Source organism: Lagopus leucura, unplaced genomic scaffold (assembly GCF_019238085.1).
Source record: "Lagopus leucura isolate 7727_CA_CO unplaced genomic scaffold, USGS_WTPT01 Super-Scaffold_100019, whole genome shotgun sequence".
Lineage (NCBI taxonomy): Eukaryota > Metazoa > Chordata > Aves > Galliformes > Phasianidae > Lagopus > Lagopus leucura.
The window spans coordinates 4,787,759-4,808,008 of record NW_024962273.1 but is presented as its reverse complement, the minus strand read 5'-3'; the positions used below and the strand labels follow the sequence as shown (position 1 = coordinate 4,808,008).

General features: G+C 35.1%; 1 protein-coding gene across 1 annotated transcript in view; it reads right to left on the bottom strand.

The window, feature by feature from the left end:
- Positions 1-20,250, bottom strand: part of LRP1B (LDL receptor related protein 1B) — a 590,048-nt gene that overhangs the window by 48,353 nt on the left and 521,445 nt on the right. The window contains exons 68-78 of the mRNA XM_042877971.1: positions 19,613-19,729; positions 13,219-13,325; positions 12,448-12,577; positions 11,472-11,578; positions 11,012-11,144; positions 8,188-8,310; positions 6,837-6,959; positions 6,436-6,573; positions 5,779-5,913; positions 4,697-4,816; positions 3,247-3,488 (exon numbers count right to left, since the gene is read on the bottom strand). Of these exons, the coding sequence (XP_042733905.1) occupies positions 3,247-3,488; positions 4,697-4,816; positions 5,779-5,913; positions 6,436-6,573; positions 6,837-6,959; positions 8,188-8,310; positions 11,012-11,144; positions 11,472-11,578; positions 12,448-12,577; positions 13,219-13,325; positions 19,613-19,729 (1,475 nt within the window). The remainder of the gene's footprint in view (positions 1-3,246; positions 3,489-4,696; positions 4,817-5,778; positions 5,914-6,435; positions 6,574-6,836; positions 6,960-8,187; positions 8,311-11,011; positions 11,145-11,471; positions 11,579-12,447; positions 12,578-13,218; positions 13,326-19,612; positions 19,730-20,250) is intronic.

Sequence of the window (20,250 nt, the reverse complement as noted above, 5' to 3'; positions counted from 1 at the left end):
GCAATAGTATTTGAGTATTAATGAGATAAAATTGGGAAAATATTCTGAATAGGTTATCACAGTGAGAAATAAGTGCTCCACAAATATGATTGCAGAGGGGGGTTGGAACTCGATGATGTTTAAAGTCCCTTCCAACCCAAACCATTCTATGATTCTATGGTATATGAAACATACACAAGTTACGCTCATATACAGCCAGTCATCAGTATATCTTCTACATACAGATTTGTCAAAACCTTTGTATGATTTGGATGAAATACCTTCACCAGAATCTACCTGCCAGGAGATTTGTAGAAAAATAGCATAAAAAGAAAAATACAAGCTTTTGCTCAACACTGGGGAAAACAAAGCTCCATTTCAGCAGCTTCAAACTAGGAGGTAGTGACCACAAAGTATTTTGACATAACAGCCAAATAGGAATATAGAAGGCAATATAAAATAATAGTAATTGTAAGAACATTTTTTCTTTGTTAGTTTAAGCTGGGAGATAATATTGAATCTATTATGAAAATTATAACCCCCAGCCTATTAAGAAATCTTGAGGAAGTTTATGTTCAGTTTTATGGATCCATAATAAAATGCACATCCATTAAAGCAGTTGCAGACCAGCAGACTACACTTACCATTGCATAACTTATCTGTATATAAACCACAAAGAACTAAAATAAATCATTAACAGCAACAACAAAGAAACCAAACATATCAACTTCACAAGATTTGCAAGCTTCTTGTTTCTTTACAGAATCACAGAATCACAAGGTTGGAAACGACCTGCAAGATCATCCAGTCCAACCACCCTCCCATTCCTATCAGTGCTACAAGCTACTAAACCATCTCTTGTAGCTCCTCATCCAGGCGCCTCTTGAACACTGCCAGGGATGGCGACTCCACCACCTCCCTGGGCAGCCATTCCAGTGCCTGACCACCCTCCGAGAGAAAAAGTTTCTCCTAATATCCAACCTAAACCTCCTCTGGTATAACTTCTTGCCATTTCCTCGGGTCCTACTATTTGCCTGGGAGAAGAGGCCAGACCCTTTTGCACCACAACCTCCCTTCAGGAAGTTGTAGAGTGCAATGAGGTCTCCCCTGAGCCTCCTCTTCTCCAGACTGAACAATCCCAGCTCCTTCAGCCACTCCTCATAAGACTTGTGCTCCAGACCCCTCACCAGTTTCGTTGCCCTTCTCTGGACACGCTCCAGGGCCTCAATGTCATTCTTGTAGTGAGGGGCCCAAAACTGAACACAGTACTCGAGGTGCGGCCTCACCAGTGCTGAGTACAGGGGGATGATCACCTCCCTGCTCCTGCTGGCCACACTATTTCTAATGCAAGCCAGGATGCCGTTGGCCCTCTTGGCCACTTGGGCACACTGTTGGCTCATGTTCAGCCGAGCATCAACCAACACCCCCAGGTCCCCTTCCTCTTCACAATCATCCAACCACTCATCCCCAAGCCTGTAACGCTGCCTGGGGTTGTTGTGGCCAAAGTGCAGAACCCGACACTTGGCCTTGTTAAACCTCATCCCATTCATCTCAAGCCCAGCGATCCAGCTTACCTAGATCCCTCTGCAGGGCCTCCCTGCCCTCAGGCAGATCAACACAACCTCCCAACTTGGTGTCATCTGCAAACTTACTCAGGGTACACTCAATCCCTTCATCTAAGTCATCAATGAAGATATTAAACAGGATGGGCCCCAGTACCGACCCCTGGGGGACACCACTTCTAACAGGTCTCCAGCTGGACTTCACTCCATTGACCACCACCCGTTGAGCACAGCCCTCCAGCCAGTTCCTTATCCAACAGAGGGTAAAACTGTCCAAGCCATGGGCAGCCAGTTTCCGCAGAAGGATACTGTGTGAGACCATGTCAAAGGCTTTGCTGAAGTCTAGGTAGACTACATCAACTGCCTTTCCCTCATCTACCAGTTTGGTCACCCAGTCGTAGAAGGAGATGAGGTTAGTCAAACACGACCTGCCTTTCATGAACCCATGCTGGCTGGGCCTGATCCCGCGGACAAGCTGTGTGATCTCTCCCAGGAGGATTTGTTCCATGACCTTCCCTGGCACTGATGTCAGGCTGACAGGCCTGTAGTTCCCCGGATCCTCCTTACGGCCCTTCTTGTAGATGGGAGTCACATCAGCAAGCCTCCAATCCTCTGGAATCTCTCCAGTCAACCAGGAGCGCTGGTAGATAGCCGAGAGCGGCTTAGCAATCACCCCCGCCAACTCCCTCAGCACCCTAGGATGAAGCCCATCCGGTCCCATGGACTTGTGACTGTCTAGATGGAGGAGGAGCTCTCTGTCTCCACCTCGATCTCCGGGGAGATATGCTGCATGTCAGCCCAGATATCCAGATCAGGGCACAAAGTGCCCTGAAGATAGCTGGTCTGACTATTAAAGGCAGATGTAAAGAAGGCGTTGAGGACCTCAGCCTTCTCCTTGTCATCTGTGGTCACATTCCCTGCCGCATCAATTAAAGGACAGAGATTATCCTTGGGTTTTCTCTTGTCATTGATATATTTGTAAAAGGATTTCTTATTCTGCTTTACTGCAGTGGCCAATCTAAGTTCGAGATGGGCTTTTGCCTTCCGGACTTCCTCCCTGCATACCTTTGCAACTTCCTTGTAATCTCCCCTAGTAGCCTGTCCCTTCTTCCACAGGACATAGACTCTCTTTTTCTTCCTGAGTCTTGACAGTAATTCCCAGCTCATCCACACCGGTCTTCTCCCCCTATGGCTCGCCTTACGGTTTTCAGGGACAGCCTGTTTTTGCGCCTTTAAGATTTCCACCTTGAGGAGCGTCCAGGCTTCCTGGACCCCTTTACCCTTGAGGAGCAACTCCCAAGGGACCCGTGCTACAAGCGTCCTGATAGCGTACTTATAGAACTTGATATCGTGATCCATCTAGAGATTTTCAATTATATAAAAAAAATATTACAGGAGAATTACTCCACATCTGCAGTACATCTCCCTCTAGTATTTGGTTATAGCTGGTTAGAAAAAAATTAAATACTACGTTGGTGTTCTCTTAGAGACTTGAGAAAGCATGTTGGTCTTGAATGGAAAGGCATAGTCATTTAATGTCTATCATTTGAATAAAATAATTACCACAGAGATATTTTGATTTATTGTATCAACATTTGTTATCATAAAAAATAAAATAAAAAGTGAATGGAAATGAATCTTCCGTGGTTTTTTTTTGTTTTTTGTTTTTTTGTTTTTTGTTTTTTGTTTTTTTTTTTTTACTTACTATCAAACCACTGTTACTTTGCCTTTTCTCTTCATCATGAAGTTTTTTGTAGAAAATTCCTCCAGGATTAAACTGAGTACTCCAAACAATCATGTTCCCTTGAAAATATGCATCCATTCCAGTTATCCTTGAATTATGTTCAATATGTGATATTTGTTGATGAACATCACTGTAGTTGAATGGATATGCAAAACCCAGGATGTCAGTGTCATTAGCAACATAGAGAACTTGTTCTTCAGAGCCTAGGGATTATTATAATGAAACAAAAATAAGATAAATGTCAACTAATGCAAAATCAGTGTTTATCTGACCATTTTTTATGTCAAAATTATTTTCTGATTGTTTGGGATGAGAAGGGCGTTCATGCTCGGGGAAATAACTTCATTCCTCATAATTTGGCACCATTACACAACATAAATGCTTTCAAACTCAGTCTGTGACACATGAGACTACATAATCAATATACAAATAAAGCGACATGAACATCTTCAATAGTAGGTAATGATTCTTCATCCTGATAGAGTCCATGCTATATATGGAGGAAATTATTAATTACTCATGAATATGATCTTCCCAGGACAAATCTGCATCAAGAAAATGTGAATAAAGCTACCACATCTACCTACCCAGTATGTGTCTGTTGTACAGAGAAGGAAGGACTGGGATTAACATGATTCATTTTGTTGTGGTTCTAAGATATATGTAATAAATATTACTGTACAGACCATAAAGCTCTGATTAGTTCATAGTTGTGCACCATATATGCACAAAGATAAGGAGCCACAATTTTTAACTTTGATAGTGGTGTCATGCTGAAGACCAAGTGTAGGTATAAATCACATTAAAATCTCACTAAATCGCGGGTGAGATGCTATGCTGATACTTCCACTTATTCAGACGTAGATCTATAAAGATTATGTTAAATTTACTCTAGCAGTTGGATTATTGTTTTTTTTTTTTTTTTCCATTTGTAACATGAAATTAAAAATTACACTATGCCAAAACTAATAGCTCTACTTTGTACAACACATCTGTCTCATGAAAGACAGAAAATCTGTGTGCATATTTACGTTCAGTAGCGTGTAGTTTGGGCAGCTGATTTACGTGATACCTGTTTTAAGATGACTATATTTAGAAAAACTCCACTTACATCACTAAAGTAAAACATGTTAACTCCAGATACTATTTAGTTTACTGCTGAAGGAGATTCTTCCAAATTATAACAAACTTTCATGTTAAGTATTCATTTTTATGGTAGTTGTAAGAATTTACTGCTTACCTCAATGAAACATAAATCTGAGTGATTTTGAGAATTACTTCTGTGCCCTATTCAAGGAATATTTATCTAAAATCAATTTTTATATGCAAACTATCAGTGTTACCAACCATATTAGTAACATAAGATTTTTAATAACAAAAGATTTAGTATTGTCCATTTCTGCAACCTTACCTTTTGCTTTACAACTGTTATTCCATTCCTTATAATTTTTCTCACATGTACATCTGTATGAGCCTTTAACATTATTGCAGTGCTGGGAACAGGCACCAAATACCATACATTCATTGATGTCTGTGAGAAAACAGTGCAATTTACTTATCTATATCACAGTACCCTACTATTTAACACATTCTAAATATGTGCAACAATGTGGATTAAGATAATGAACTTGTATCCTTTTTATAACTTACAACAGTGAAAGAAGCTTTCTGCAATTAAGGTTATTCCTACTGCATTCAACAGAGTTTAGAACTTATTTATTATACTACTTCTCCATCTTTTCTATACTAAACTATCATCATTAGACCTTGAAATCAGCCTTGAGAATGAAAATGTCTCCTATGATTATCTTCATCATAATTGCCTCTGTTATACTTAAAAGTACACAATCACCTGTTACTTGAAAAGCTCATATGTATAGCTTGTACTGAAAAGCCAAATTATGAAAATTTTGTATTTAAGAGTCTGTTCACTTTGGTTGTCCCACTGAAGTGATCTGTGCATTTTCTGCAAGAACTTCTCACTAATAAAGAAGTAAATTCACAATCATTCTTCTGAAAGTAGGCTTATATTTCTTTATAACTACCATATCTTTTTCTTCCTGCTTTATGTGCTATAATAGATATTAGGATTACCTTGTCCACAGCAGTTTACTTTCAACTGATTTCATTTCGATTTTCAGTATTCTGCATCTTCATTATTTTTAAGCATTCAAAATATTCTCACATACACATTTAAAAGCTAATCCTAATTGCTTGGTTAACTCTTCTATTAAACCATAAATCATCCACTTACATTTTAAATTATAAAATCATTTTATGTTTTGTTTGGAATATTTTGACTTGCACAACCAGCACTAATCTTTGATAACTTCTCCAGTTAAAATGCTTATATCTACATCCTTTAAGTCCTTCCAGCTTCTTATCTTAATTTCTAAATCCCATTGCTGTGAAAGAGTTTGTACTCTAGGAAAAATATACACATGATACACATCTCTTTCTCTATCAGTGAAAGCTCATAGAAAAGGTCTGTACCTTCACATTGTCTATTTCTCTCATTTCTCTGAAATCCAGGCTTGCACTGACACAGTAGAGATGTTTTTGTTTGATTACAGTACGCATCGTCTCCACAAGGATTCACGTTATCTTCACATGTATATTCTGTGACACCTAAACAAACAAAATGCCTAAAAGTTTCTGATAGATTTGTTTTAATCATTGAAAGTAACACCATGATAAACCAACAAAAAACACGCATCTTTCTTTTGAAATATCAATCTAAATTATAAACAACTGTATGACATTACAGTATTTATCTACATATGCATATAACTTGATACTATTTAGTTGAGTCACATGCTTGACACATCAATAATTTTAGTACTAAAATTCATCCTGCTGCAGGTGAGAAGTAAAAAGTAATGAACTTACATCTGATCTATTCCAAAAACCTCAAGAACTTCTGTTGTGATTACTACAACTTGAATTGCTATAAAATCAGCTTTTATCTTGACATAAGATTAGGTACATTGGCTTAGATACTGTGCAGGTAACACATTACATGTTACAATTGAATGCTGTTGCGGAGGTTGTACATGGTTTCATACATGTACGAGTTTCTTAGCCTTAGCTTAATATTTCTTTTCTACTACAATTATATATATAAAAAAAAAATGTATCAAGCACACTCACTTATTTTGCAGTCTTGCTCATCTGAACCATCTCCACAGTCATCAAACCAATCACACTGTAGCTCCATGGGAATACATTTCTTATCACTACAAGTAAATTCATCTTTTTTACATGGTCTTGCTTTATAGGTGATTTTATCTACAGAAGTACAAATGAGTAAAAAAAAAAATTATCAGTATTAAAGCAATAAGTAAGATTTTTAAGATTATTTTAGACATGTAGAAATTGGAATGACCACGAAGCAGTAAGCAATTATTTCAAGCCTAATTTCTTTCCATTTCAAACTACGATCTACTAACCTCCAGCTAAGCTTTACTGAAGGACAAGCAGATCTCTGCAACAAAGTTTGCCTTCAAATTGTTTTCTTTGATCTGAATGCCTTGAAAGGTAATATCACCTACCACAGTGATCTTCATCCGAGTTATCACCACAGTCATCAACCTCATTGCAAATCTGCTCAGGTCTCAGACAAACCCTGTTGTTTCTACATCTGTATGGCCTTGTTGGAGGGCATGGAAACTTAACTGCATATTAAAAAATAAAAATAAAAATCAGCTATTACCCAGTTATATTCCTTGAATCTTTTAAAATGTTTCTTTATCAAGGCAATAAGCAAGCATGGAAACACAACTGCACATGACATATGAATGGTACTTGATTTTTAAGTTCTGATCCCTAGTGTACTAACACTAAAACAATGTTTACAGAGCCACTTTTTCATTTCAGGAATGAAAGTATTATGTGTGATATGAAATATTACACTATTTTTGAAAATCATTAAATATGTCAGAAATAAAGCAAAGGAAGCTGCATATTTAATTCTCTATACAGATCATTACAGAAGTAATTTTTTCTCCCATCTGTGTATCTCCTACAAAAAGACTAATTTTTTCACAAGTATCCAAAATTGTATGAATAGCAGTAACAATGGAAAAGTGTAACAAACTGGATGTGCTGATCACCTGCTTGCATTAGGGATTTCATTGACTTGTTCAACAGAATGTTAAGCTTAATCATAGCTGTAAAAGTTGCATATAGCTATAAAAGAATATTCTCAACAGTATATTCATTAAAATTTCCCGAATTCATTATGAAAATAAATTGTAGATGTGAGCCTAGAAGAACTATGAGAACTTTGTTTTACAGTAGGGTTAAACTCCAGCAGGTGGATAGGCTAGGTCTGACAAAATACTGTATTATTTAGAATCACACGAAAAGTCTCGTACAATCTAAAAAAAGGAACTCTTTTTTTTTGTATGGGTGTGCAATTTTGCTGAAAATATCTTCACTATTTCTAACATTTTGTGATCCTTGACTGCATTAAGTATTAATCACATAAGGTAATTACTATGTGGAGCAATAATACACAGCATTTGTTACACAACTTTTGTTCTCAGAATAATAAGTATTTATCTACCAGGTAGACATAACTTAAAGACACACAGGCAATTTTTTATTTGAAACCTAACCTGTCATTTCAATAGAGATAAAAAGAATGTAAACTTGAAAAGAAGAAAGGTGAAGCCACTTTTTCAGAGCAGAGTTTTCACTGTCATACGTACCAGGTAACGTAAGACTAACTTAGAATTTATAAAAGATTACCCTGCTTGTTTACCGAAAGGTTAAACAAAATGAAAGGTTAAGTGAGGAAAACTTGGATATGTATCTTCATGTATTTATGTATGTTACATGTCATTTCTAAATCACTTATTTGCTTTACTACACAAAGTGTTCAAAAATTTAATACCATACCACACATTTCAGTGACTTCATCAGAGTTATCTCCACAGTCATCTTCTCCATCACAAACCCAAAAATGCAGTTTGCAGAGGGAATTGTTGCACAAGAACTCATCAGCTCTACATATACTCCCCCCTGGGAAGAAAGGAGGAGGACAGAAATAAAGAAACAAACAAATGAAAGCCAGTTCTTGATAAAATTAATAGCAACATTTATACATACTATCTGCAGAGAATAGCACATGTAGCACACAGCTGAATGAAAAAATCTCAAATGTAAGAGCCACAGAGGCAAAATCTTAGTTAATCATACAGTACTTTCATTCTCTTTTTGTAACTGTTATAGCCAGGAAATTCCTCCTGATTTGTCAATCCAGGCTTGTTTCATGTGAATGTCTGCTGCTCTACCTACTTCTACTCCCATTCTCTGAGATATGCATTGTTTTCAGAAGAGACAAAGTGATTGCTGTCCTTTAGTTATGAGATATGAACAGTTTCTTCTGAGGTCTGAGAGACTTGTCCAGGCTTGTAGCATTCCCATCAAATGTGAACCCTATTATTAGGGAAGATCTAGATTTAGGCACAGAGTAGATGACCTCCATAAGTATACTCCTTTTTGAACACATACAAAAATTCTTCCCAAGTAACTTTCATATTGGTTGAAACACGTAACAAAAAAAGCGCTTCTTGCAGAAGAGGAAGTCGTGACATTTTATATCATAGCACCAAAACTCTCACTGCATCTTTGCTCAGTGCATTACATCTATTCTAGGTCAATTACAGAAGATAGAGTTCCTGTGGATTTCTACTTATTCATTCAAGGCTACGTTCACATTTTTCTAAAATCAAAAGGATGCTTTATTCCTCTATAAATGCTTCAGAACAGGTTGAATTTTTTTTTCAGAACACTAATTTGCATGAAATATCTACTATGTAAGAGGATTTGAGGAACTCTCATACTATGTTACTGAATACAATTAATTCCTATTGTAAGAAATATTATCATCATTCATGGAAAAATATATACAACTCCAGTACTTTTTAATTACAAAAGACATGAATTTAAATAATTGTTTGTTTTATCACCGTTAAAAAAAATAGTAGTCGGATAATAGGTTTAAAAAGAAGTGATAATTATAACATGCACAGTGGGCTACACATAACTACTGTGGAAATTGTTTCAGAATGCTGTAGAATAAAACTCCATTTGCGTTTGCTTTAGAAATAAAGAAGAAAAAAATCACTTATCAGTGAGATAAACCGGCATTTGTTTTATGTGATTGCTCAGCCCTTCATAATTCTTTTATAGAATAGATTTCTCTCAGGGAAATCATTATTGTGACAGAAATGCAAAGTATTACAACAATAACCAACAAGGCACAAGGCTTCTTATTGAATTAAGTAATTTGCAGTTCACACAAGCTCCATTATGCCATCCAAAGAATAATGTAGACTTCAGATTAAATAAGTATGTTACTACTTATTTACAGTTCATTGTTCTTAAAGATTTGTGGTCTACATATTATAAAAGGTAGCTTCAAATGCACTAAGAGTTGTTGCTTTCTTTCCTGAACAGTTAAAATTTCATTGATCTGTCTTCTTAAAGCAGTTATATGATATTTTTAGCATCTGAACATATCCAAATTTCAATTTCTAGTCTCTCAGTCAAATGTAATTATCCTGTGTAACCTCTTCCCCTCCCCCTCCCCCCCCAAGGCAATTGTTGTTGCTTAGATTTATGACATGATAAGGCAAGGATATTTTGCTCTGCAACTGCTTGCATCATCTAATTATTATTTCTTACTACTCTACTGCATACAATACAGTTACATGTGTAATTCCAGATGTCTAACTCACAGAACTAGGCCCACTTCTAAGAAAATAAAACAAAAACCTGGAATAATAAGCCAACAAACTGACAAATTGCTGAGTAAAATTTTGAATTTCTTAAAAATTTCTTTGACAGAGAAGTTCTGTCTTTGTTATAGGTGATGAGGTGCTAGATGTACTTAGTGATAGGGCTAATAGGAATAGTGCTAGGACCAGAGGAAACAGCCTCAAGTTGTGCAAGGGGGTTTCAGGTTGGATATTAGGAAAAATTTCTTATCTGAAAGAGTGGTCAGGCATTAGAACGAGCTGCCCAGAGAGGTGGTGGAATTACTGCCCCTGGAGGTGTTCAAGAAATGTTTAGATGTTGTACTAAGGGACATGGTTAGTGGGGAAATACTGGTGGGAGATGGATAATTTAATAAATTTAATTTATTATAATAATTATATTTATAATTTATATAATATTATTTATTATATATTAATTTTTAATATTAATTATATATTAATTATAAATAATAATTATTATATAATAATTATTTATAATAATTTAATAAAAAGATGCTTACATCTGTGCATTTCTATGTACATATAACTATATGCATGCAAATATATATGAATACACAATGGAAAAGATATGTTAGAACAGGATTTCTGAAATTTCAGCAACTATGGGAATTAGACTAACAGATGTATTTCTCAGTAACATTTGGAATCTTAGTCATAAGCACAGAGTTTCTGTAAACCAATTTACATGTACAGTCCTGTGCTCTGAGTAGAAAAGAATTTGACTTTAGGCCTCACATTCATGTTAGATGTAGAATTTTGTGTACATGGAACTAAACAGAAAATTGGGATTTTATGCTTATTTATTTAAAGATTTTTCATGATATTGCATAGCATTCTAATGATTATTACTCATAAGATCATTTTAAATAACAACATTCCAATAATACTGGATGTATTACTTTCTTTGATAGCACAGAATGGAATATCAATAGGAACACAACCTTGGACACAGTCTTCTTCATCACTACCATCCACACAGTCATGGATTCCATCACAAAGCCATCTGACAGGGATACAGTAGGCCTTATTTTTGCATCGAAACTGATCTTCTTTGCATTCCGTTACACAATCCATCTATGTGAATACAGAAGCGAACTGATTATTAATAAACAAGAACAGTAACAACATAATGGAACGTGACAAACTTATCCAAGCTGAAGAGCCCCTGAAAAAAAATGCCCCAGAATGACATCCAGGTGTTGACTCTGGGGAAACAAGTTGGTATGCTGCAAACAGATGTAACCCAATGCAAGTACCATGTAAAGCAAATCATGGGGCCAAGTTATCCGAAGGGGTTTGACTGATGCCAAAAACAACAACAAAAGCCCTCCAGAATTCCAACCAAATAGTTAAAAATTAATGTCAGAGAATAAAAGAAAAAGCAACATGAATTGCTGTTACCTCATCAGATCCATCAGCACAGTCATACTCTCCATTACATTTTGAAGACGCTGAAATACAGCCTCCACTTGCACAGATATACTCACTTGCAGAGCAGGTTGGAGATGCTGTTTATAAATAAATATTTCAGCATTAGAAAAAGATAACTTATGCATAAGCTGCTTTATAACTTCATGTCTTTATCTCCTTTAAGATAGCAGCAAAAAATGCAGATGATAATCTTCTTCAATCTTTCATAAACTACAACGAAGCCTTCAATGAAACAAAATTGTCTCATCCTAAGTGAAGTGTATAGTAATAGTATAAGGTTATACATGTTTTATCACTATGATTTTTTTTTGTTTGTTTTCCTCATGCTTGGTAATAATAGCAAATACACACATTTTCATAGAATCAATAGATTAAAAAAATAAGCTTGCTTAGAACGGGTTTAAGATTTTCCTAAAGTTATGTAAGTGCTTATAATTAAACTTGTGTGAAACCATGGTTCTGTAAAGTATACGTGGTTACAATTAAAATAAACACATATTAATCATTATGATTTGAAATACAGATAGACATTTCTGTCACAGTGGAAATCAGAGGAGTTTTGTCATAGACTTCATAAGTTGTACTAATGTAGAGAATGCTTGCCAAAAACTTCAAGTAAATAAAAATAACCACATTTTCCAGGAGATAAACAATGAACTGAAACAATAACAATTTGCTAGAGAGAAGCCTTGCTTAAGGATGGGTGAAAACAGAATGAACACCATGAAAAAAAAATCTCCAGAAACTCTCATAACATGCTAAGAAATACTTCTCTTTTTTTTTCAGAGCAGAATTCTGTAACCTGAGTTATATTTCAATCTAATTAAATACCATTCTCCTCAACAACTGTATATACAGCTTCTTTTTAAAAACGAGTTTTAGAGTACACAATGGTACAAATTTGAAAGAACAAACTATATCTCAATTTACTTAAAAGAAAAAATACCTGGTTCACAATTTTTCTCATCATCCCCAAGTTTGCAGTCTTCATGACCATCACATTTCCATTTTGCTGATATGCACTGACCATTGGAACACTGGAACTGATCTCTTGAACAGCCTGTTTCACAGTACCTCTGTTACAATAAAAACAGTGTATATTCAAGATCAAGTACTTCATATAAGCATAGTTAAATATATAGCTAATTAGAAAAGTTAGTCATACCACTACCACTTCACATTATGAAATGTGTGTGCCTTATGAAAATAAAATAGCTTTCCAAGATCAATTAACTGATTGTGGTTTGAACCCTCTAAGTAAGTGGGAAGCACATGAACTCCAACACTGTCAGGAAAGGTAAAGAGACAAAAAGTACAAAATAGAACTGAGAAAGAGCAAAACAAATATCAAGAGCACCTTTCCTACTGAAGTCCACATTTTCTCAACAAAACCCATAAACAAATTCGCTGCTGGTTCAGAAGGCAAAGGTTCCCCAACTAAAGCACAAAATATACACAGGATAGGAAGAGAACTAGATCACTGATGGGGCCAAAAAGAAGAAGATAGACTACAGAAAAAAACTTGATTTTATGTCTTTTTCTCTTTTTAGGTTAACTAATTCAATAAGTTTGATTTTAATTTAGTGAAGACATCTATACAATGCATGTACACGCATCAAATTTGCATTCCTCCTTAAATAGTCATATGTAGAAAATTTATTCTCAAGAATCTAAACCTAGCAATTTTCTCAACTACTTCCCCCTGGAAGAAGCCTACCTCATCTGAGCCATCTGCACAGTCATAGTCTCCATCACACCAGAATCTTGCTGAAACACAGTCTCCATTTGCACAAAGAAAGTCTTTCAAAGTGCACGTTTGAGGCTCTGAACAAAGAAGAGAAATAAGCCTAGGTTTATTAGCATTTCCATAAAAATAGCTCATACATAAATACCCCAAACAGTCAATCAATGAATTACTCTTACAAAGTCAAAAACATTAACCCTCAAATTCTAAGAACTTTTTTTCCCCCGTAGGATTTTTTCTTCATTATATTTTATAACTAAATTTCACTTGCATATTACAAGCTGTTCATGAAAATACTTCCATTTGGCAGATTTCTTTACAAAATTACATGAGGCTGAATACTTAAGTATTAATTATTTCAGTGCATGTGTGTCATGAAAAATTTAGTGAGATAGATACCACAGACTAGAAATCTGTTTTGCACCTGTTAATGTCCAATGTAATTGGAATTAAATGCAACTTTGACTTTCAATTAAATAGCTTGTAACATATATATGTGTCAAGAAACAGGTTCCCATGTGCTACACACTCAGGGGAACAGTTTTGAGATGGTAAATGGAATACCACAGAAGGAAAGTTTGGAGTTTCAAGTCAAATAATTCAGTTTTCCAGCAATTAAGTACAGGATGAAGCATGACAACAATACTGGCCTTACATACTGACAGAATTATTAGAGAAAGGGAATGTGATGAAGTGCATTCATAAAAAAGCTGACTTTTCTATACTGTCGGTATTGAAAATGGAAAAAAAGTAGAAGTAAGGACACTTTTAGGAATTTTAAAGTAATTTCAGGGAAAAGAAAAGAGATGTTAGATAAAAAGAATCTCAGAAGCTTACAGACAGACAAGAGACAACGTATACTGGAAGTGGGTTATTTTGTGACTAAATGATATGTCCTTCTGTTTCCTGAGAAGAACCAAAACACATGGAAGCTGGAAGTCATTACAGAAGGTGGAGGAGGAGAGCAGACTAAACTAATTTGAGATATAGGCAAAGCAAACAGAAGAAGGTGGCTGCAGGGAGCGATGAACTAATCCTAAGAAAGTGAGATTGGCTGTTTCAGCCCCTTTTCTTCATTCACTGCATAGCTCTGCATTTTTGCTTTTATTACCATAAAAACTCTGGACAAGGGATCAGAGTGGAATATTCTCCCAACAGAATATTATGTACTTTCTTCTTGAAAATGGAGCTATTACAGAAAGCTGGTAAGAGGGCTAAAGGGCATGTCGTATGAGGAGAGGATGAGAACACTTGGGTTGTGTGATCTGGGGAAAGGAGAGAAGACCTCATTGCTCCTTAATAACGACCTGAAGAGGGAGGTGCTGGTCTCTGATCTCTAATAACTGAAGTCAGGATATGCAGGAACTATGCACAGTCAGGGGACATTCAGACAAGACATTAGGAAATATTTATTTACAGTAAAGGTGCTAAAATAGTGAGACTTCCTAGATATTTGGCTCATGTTACATGCCCAACAGTGGTCAAAAGGCGTTGAGACAATATCCTTAGTGATGGACTTAAACTTTGGTTAGCCTTCAAGTAGTCAGGAGGCTGAACTAAATGATCTCTGTACCTCCCTTTCAACTGAATTAATCTGATTTATTCTGTCCTAAAAGTTAAAGGTAAAAAAAAACAAAAACGAAGACACCCTATGGACTTGGAACCTTTAAGCAAAGGTACAGAAAAAGAGGTAATAGAACAGAATTTAATCATGTCTCTATATTTAACTTAGTCTTTGACAGCCATAGGGTTTTAGGACTGAAAAAGCAACTAAGGATTATCTGTTAGATCCTTTTAATATTAGAGCAAACACTGCATTAATTAAATAATGTAACATCAAGAATAAGGATTGACTGGAAAGGTCTTTTGAGATGGGAAGATTTCAGGCAAAAGGCAAAAAACAGCAAAAAAAAAATTATCAATGGAGAGAAGATGGAAAAGGAGGAGAGATGAAGAGAATTGCAGTGGGCAGTAATGGATGAGATGATGCTAAAGAGTCCTTAAACAAGCAATGGAAGATAGATGCATACATATTTTTGAAAAACCTAATGTGGTAATCAAGGAAAGATAACACAAGATTAAAAAAATCCAGTGGAGAAGAATTTGTTGAATACCAGAATGAGAACATATACAACGTGCACATCATATGTGCACGTTACACAGATCTGAAGTAAAGCTGAACTTAGGAATCTCCAATATTCAGAAATAAAAAAAAAGTCTTTCTGATGAATCTGAGTTTCTTCATGTTTTTCCTCCTTACATTAAAAAAAAAAAAGAAAAAACAGTTTGAAAAGTTGCCTTTTTTAAAAAAAAGAATTTAGTTTTTTCATGTAGGTACAAATTTTCGTTTTGAAGTTGTAGGAAAGTAGTAATACAAGCAGATCTACACCAATTACATCACTTCTCCAGCACTGTTATTTTCAATCAAATCAAAGGTTAACATTTATATGGATTACTAATTTTCTCAAAGCAAAAGCTCATTGTATAAATGTTAGCAAATCAGTGACTCACTTTCCGTCAACAGGCCAGGAAGAGGAATTTCAAAACGTGATAAATTGTATAAGGGAAATAATTTGTGGAAAAAAACCCAAACAATTCACATGCAAATAAACATATGCCCTGTTTCTGTTCTGATTTGCGAAATACAAGCAAATATTTTTTTCTATACTGGTAATGAATTACTTATAAACAGAGATTTGATTCTGCAAAAATGAACACAATGAGCTAACTTCCCATTTCTCTGTTTGCAAGAAATATTTCTTCTGCTGTAGGAATACTTCTCTGTGATTTTCATATGCACACAGGAGAGAACTTTTCCATCAGTGCTCACATTGTTAGTGAAAGGAATAAGTATTTACAGATCTCTGTATAACCAGAAGTCAGAATCTTTCAGCTTTTGCTTTACAAAAACTCCTACCGAATCTCCTTCCTGAAATAAGCAATTATGTATAAAGAATTTTATTAGAAATACAGCACATAAAATGACCTCCTTTCATAATTTCAAGTCTGAAAATAACCTGTGGTGATGACATATTTGTCAACTAGAATGGCACAAAGAATGGGATCTCACAGGAAAGATTCAAAATCATTTCATATTCATGGCTCAATTTCTTATTTAATAAGCATGGATATTTCATTAATCCATGAATTTAAAGGATTTTATTAGGTATCTGAGGTATTATACACAACTGAGATAGAAGAATATTTTTTTCTTAAAATAGGATATAAATTTCAAATTTCTAATGTAGTTTTCATCTGTATTTGTGCAGGTTAAACATGTTTTTGTTTATCACTGAGATCTAGCCCCTCTTAGAAAACTGACATGGGGCATGGCTGTATGGCTGTATTTGCACCTAGTCAACTGAGCCTGAAGCAGTGTAAAGGATGCAGGGAATTTATAGCACTGTCCACTCAAGATCTGTCTACTGCAGATGATGTTATGAGACATTATAGATTACAGCTATTTCAGCCTTTCAATACACTAGTGTAAATGTGTTCACTTGGACACTGAATAATTGCTAGTTCTCATTACCTTTAGAATACAAAGCTATCCAAGGACAAAATTAACTAATTTGTTTTCTTGATACCTTGTAAGAGCAACAAAGCACTGAAAAGATTATCCAGCAACGTCAGTAATATTTTCACACTGATTGAATGCATGTCTTTCTGCAACATTATAATATTTGCTTTGCTTCACTGTTTACAGCACATATGCTTTTAACTACACTCAATAAAACAGTACTGGCGTCTTCTTTTGAGCAGGAATAAGATAGTCATTACAGTGGAATTCTCCATTTTTAAAGTTCCCTGAAACAAAATACTACTTTGCTTAATATCTTCCATAAAAAAATCCAAACAACCCTTAAAGAAAATTCCCCCTCCAAAAAGATAATTATTAACTGAGTTAAAAATACATTCTGCTTTAATTAATGCTTTCAATACGGACCTTTAACTTCCCAGTATCATAGAATGGCTTGGGTTTGAAGGGACCTCAAGGATCATGAAGCTCCAACCCCCTGTCTTAGCCTGGACCACCAACCTCCACATTTAATACTAGACCAGAATGTCAAGGGCCCCATCCAGCCTGACCTTGAACACCTCCAGTGATGGGGCATCCACAGCCACTCTGGGCAATAATTCTTACTTATTTGGGGGGGGGGGGGGGGGGCAAAGGGGGGTAGCGGGTGAGCTCAAATGACAGTCCTCTAGTTATTTTCTGGTTTTTTTTTTGAAGGATCACAACACTTTTGCATTCAGCAATGTAAACATTACATAAGAATTGCAAAGAAGAAATAAACAGGAAACATAATTCACACAATATATGTAAGACAGATACAGTTAAAGAGCAACAAAGTCTGAAGAAGCTATGCCAGATATAAAGTCATAACAGACACAACTGTTGGTATTATAGTACTAATTTTTCACACATATATTTCCAAAACATGTTCTTTTTCACTGTTGTTCATTTCATTGAATAATTATTTGTACATGCAAATGAATTGTATACCTAAACAGAAGTACTTGAGCTAAATTTCTAAAATTCAGTGGATTAGTTCTTATTTTTGAGAAACAACACATTTTCTCACACAACTACATGAAAAACTCCTCGTAAATGCAGGTGTGCTATGAACAACTTATAACATATAATTCACTTTGTCAAATTCTCTGGTATTTCATATATATTTGTTTTGTTACACTTTTTAAAAGGCCACAGCCTACCAAGAATTTTTTACTTCTAGTTTGAACAACTCAATGATGTTATGTATTATGCCAGTGCTTCTGAGATAGTGAATTTTCAACTGTGCCAGCATACTGTATTTAATTTAGACAGTAGAATAAAGGATCTCAAAAGTTAGGAAGTAAAGCATGTATTTGACAAGCAAAAAAAACCAAATACCAAACAGTAAACATGAAGTACAATTCATCACTCTGCAGAGATCTGTTTAATGCTTATATATTGTGAGGTTTATTCTCAGAATTGAAGTAATTTTAGTTTGTTGCACAGGCTGCACCTGGGTACTCTCAAATCACTTATCCTATGCACTACAGTTAGCTACAGATTTCTTGATCTGAAAGTTTAGAGAATAGTCAAGACTAAAATATATAAGTTCATTACTGAAGTGAACACAAAGACAGCAAATTGATTGCTCCTTCATTATTTGAACACTTGTTTTTATAATTTTATTCCATGACAACCTAATATTTAAGAAAGAATTAATCCCACTTCACAGATGGTGTATTTCAAAGAAAGACGCGTAATACTTATATTGCAGACAGTGGTAATGTTTAGGAGAGGTGTTTCTTTTACAACATTTTCAACTAGTCACATAGACAAACACTGCTATTGCGAAACCATGTATTTTCCTTTGATTTTTACATGACTGTAAAAATAAGTTCTTACTGTATAACAGGAAAAAAAAAATCTCACCAGCACTAATACGTATTTCCTAAGTAAAATCTCCCATGAAGCTAAGAAAGCTTTTATGTGTCATCAACACCCTCCTGCCCACGTTTAACAGCACATGGTTGATAGCAATTACCAAGTCAGATGACATTTTTCCCTTTAGACGAAGCGGTTGCATATGAAAACTATGATACTTATGCTTTCAGTAACTCACAGCATTTTTTAACAGACTGTGATCAAAAGGCATACAAATCTATTTAAACTTTAAAGCTAACGAGCTTGCCTTCAGACTTCAGTACCTATGGACACCATGTGTTGAATAAGAGAAAGGGGCAGACAGTGCAAGAATTCACTGAGCATTCAAGTTATTATCTCAAAGATGTCAAATACACCCTAAGGATATACAGTCAGTACCTTGCATTAAAGATTATAAAAGACATTAAATTTCTTAGATTTCAAAGAACAAAAGAAAAGAAGATTTGAAATTGTTTGCCAGCTGAACGGAAGACACTTCAAAAATACTGATGGAATTTTCCTGTGGAAATATTTTATAAAGAGGATGATTATGAGATGAAGGGAACCATTATGAGTTTGTCATTTCTTCCTCAGAACCAATCTAAATTAACACACTGCAAGTAGTATTACAGAGACTTATTAGGCATTGAGGTTGCAATCTCAATCAAAAACTATTCTTAAAAAGCAGCTTTTCTGATTGGATATTTTTCAGGATTTTTATCTGGATAATAAGCTTGAGGTATGAGAGTTAATTCTAGGACAAAGGTAAATTTATTTGGGCACTATTCATTGCAAGTTCACATTATTGAAAAGTCATAGATGAGACATTTTTTCATCTTTCTCATACAGAAACAAACCACACATATACAGTTCATCAGAAGAAAATCCTCTTACATGTTGCTAAACTGACTACTCATTGAAATATGTGTTTAGGTAAAAGTTACTTACTACAGTTTTCTTCATCAGAATTATCACCACAATCGTTTTGGCTATCACATCTCCAATGATCTGGAATACAGTTGTTGTTTTTGCACTGGAATTCATGAGGCCCACAAGTTTTTTTGTCTGCAATTGGAACGAACATCATTTACATCATTGTGAAATAGAAAAGAAAGTCTGCTACTGAAGAGTGACATGACAGCATTGCAGGACACATTTGAGAAGAAAAAACCTAAATACGTGAAAAGTTATTTTCATTAATTATTTTGTTTCTCATGCCACATTCTTTAAGACAATACTTTTTCAGCCATGCCATAACGGATACATCATAAATATGATGATAAAAAAGATGCTGTAAAAAATGTAATTTAACGAAATAAGGGAAATTCAGAAGGATGCACACATTAGCTTGGATAGGTTAACATTACTGCATTAAATCTCAAAAGCTGCACTGACTTCTCCTTGAATTTTGCAGGACGATTTCCCTGCGAAAGAACAGATCACAGAAACCTACAAGAATATTTTTGACAAATATACAGAATGCATATTTCTAAACATCTATGCTTACATGTAACAATTTAAGACTAAGGGTGCCTAACAGAAAATTTTGCATTTGGCTTTATACTTTCACTTAGTGGTGTCTCAGA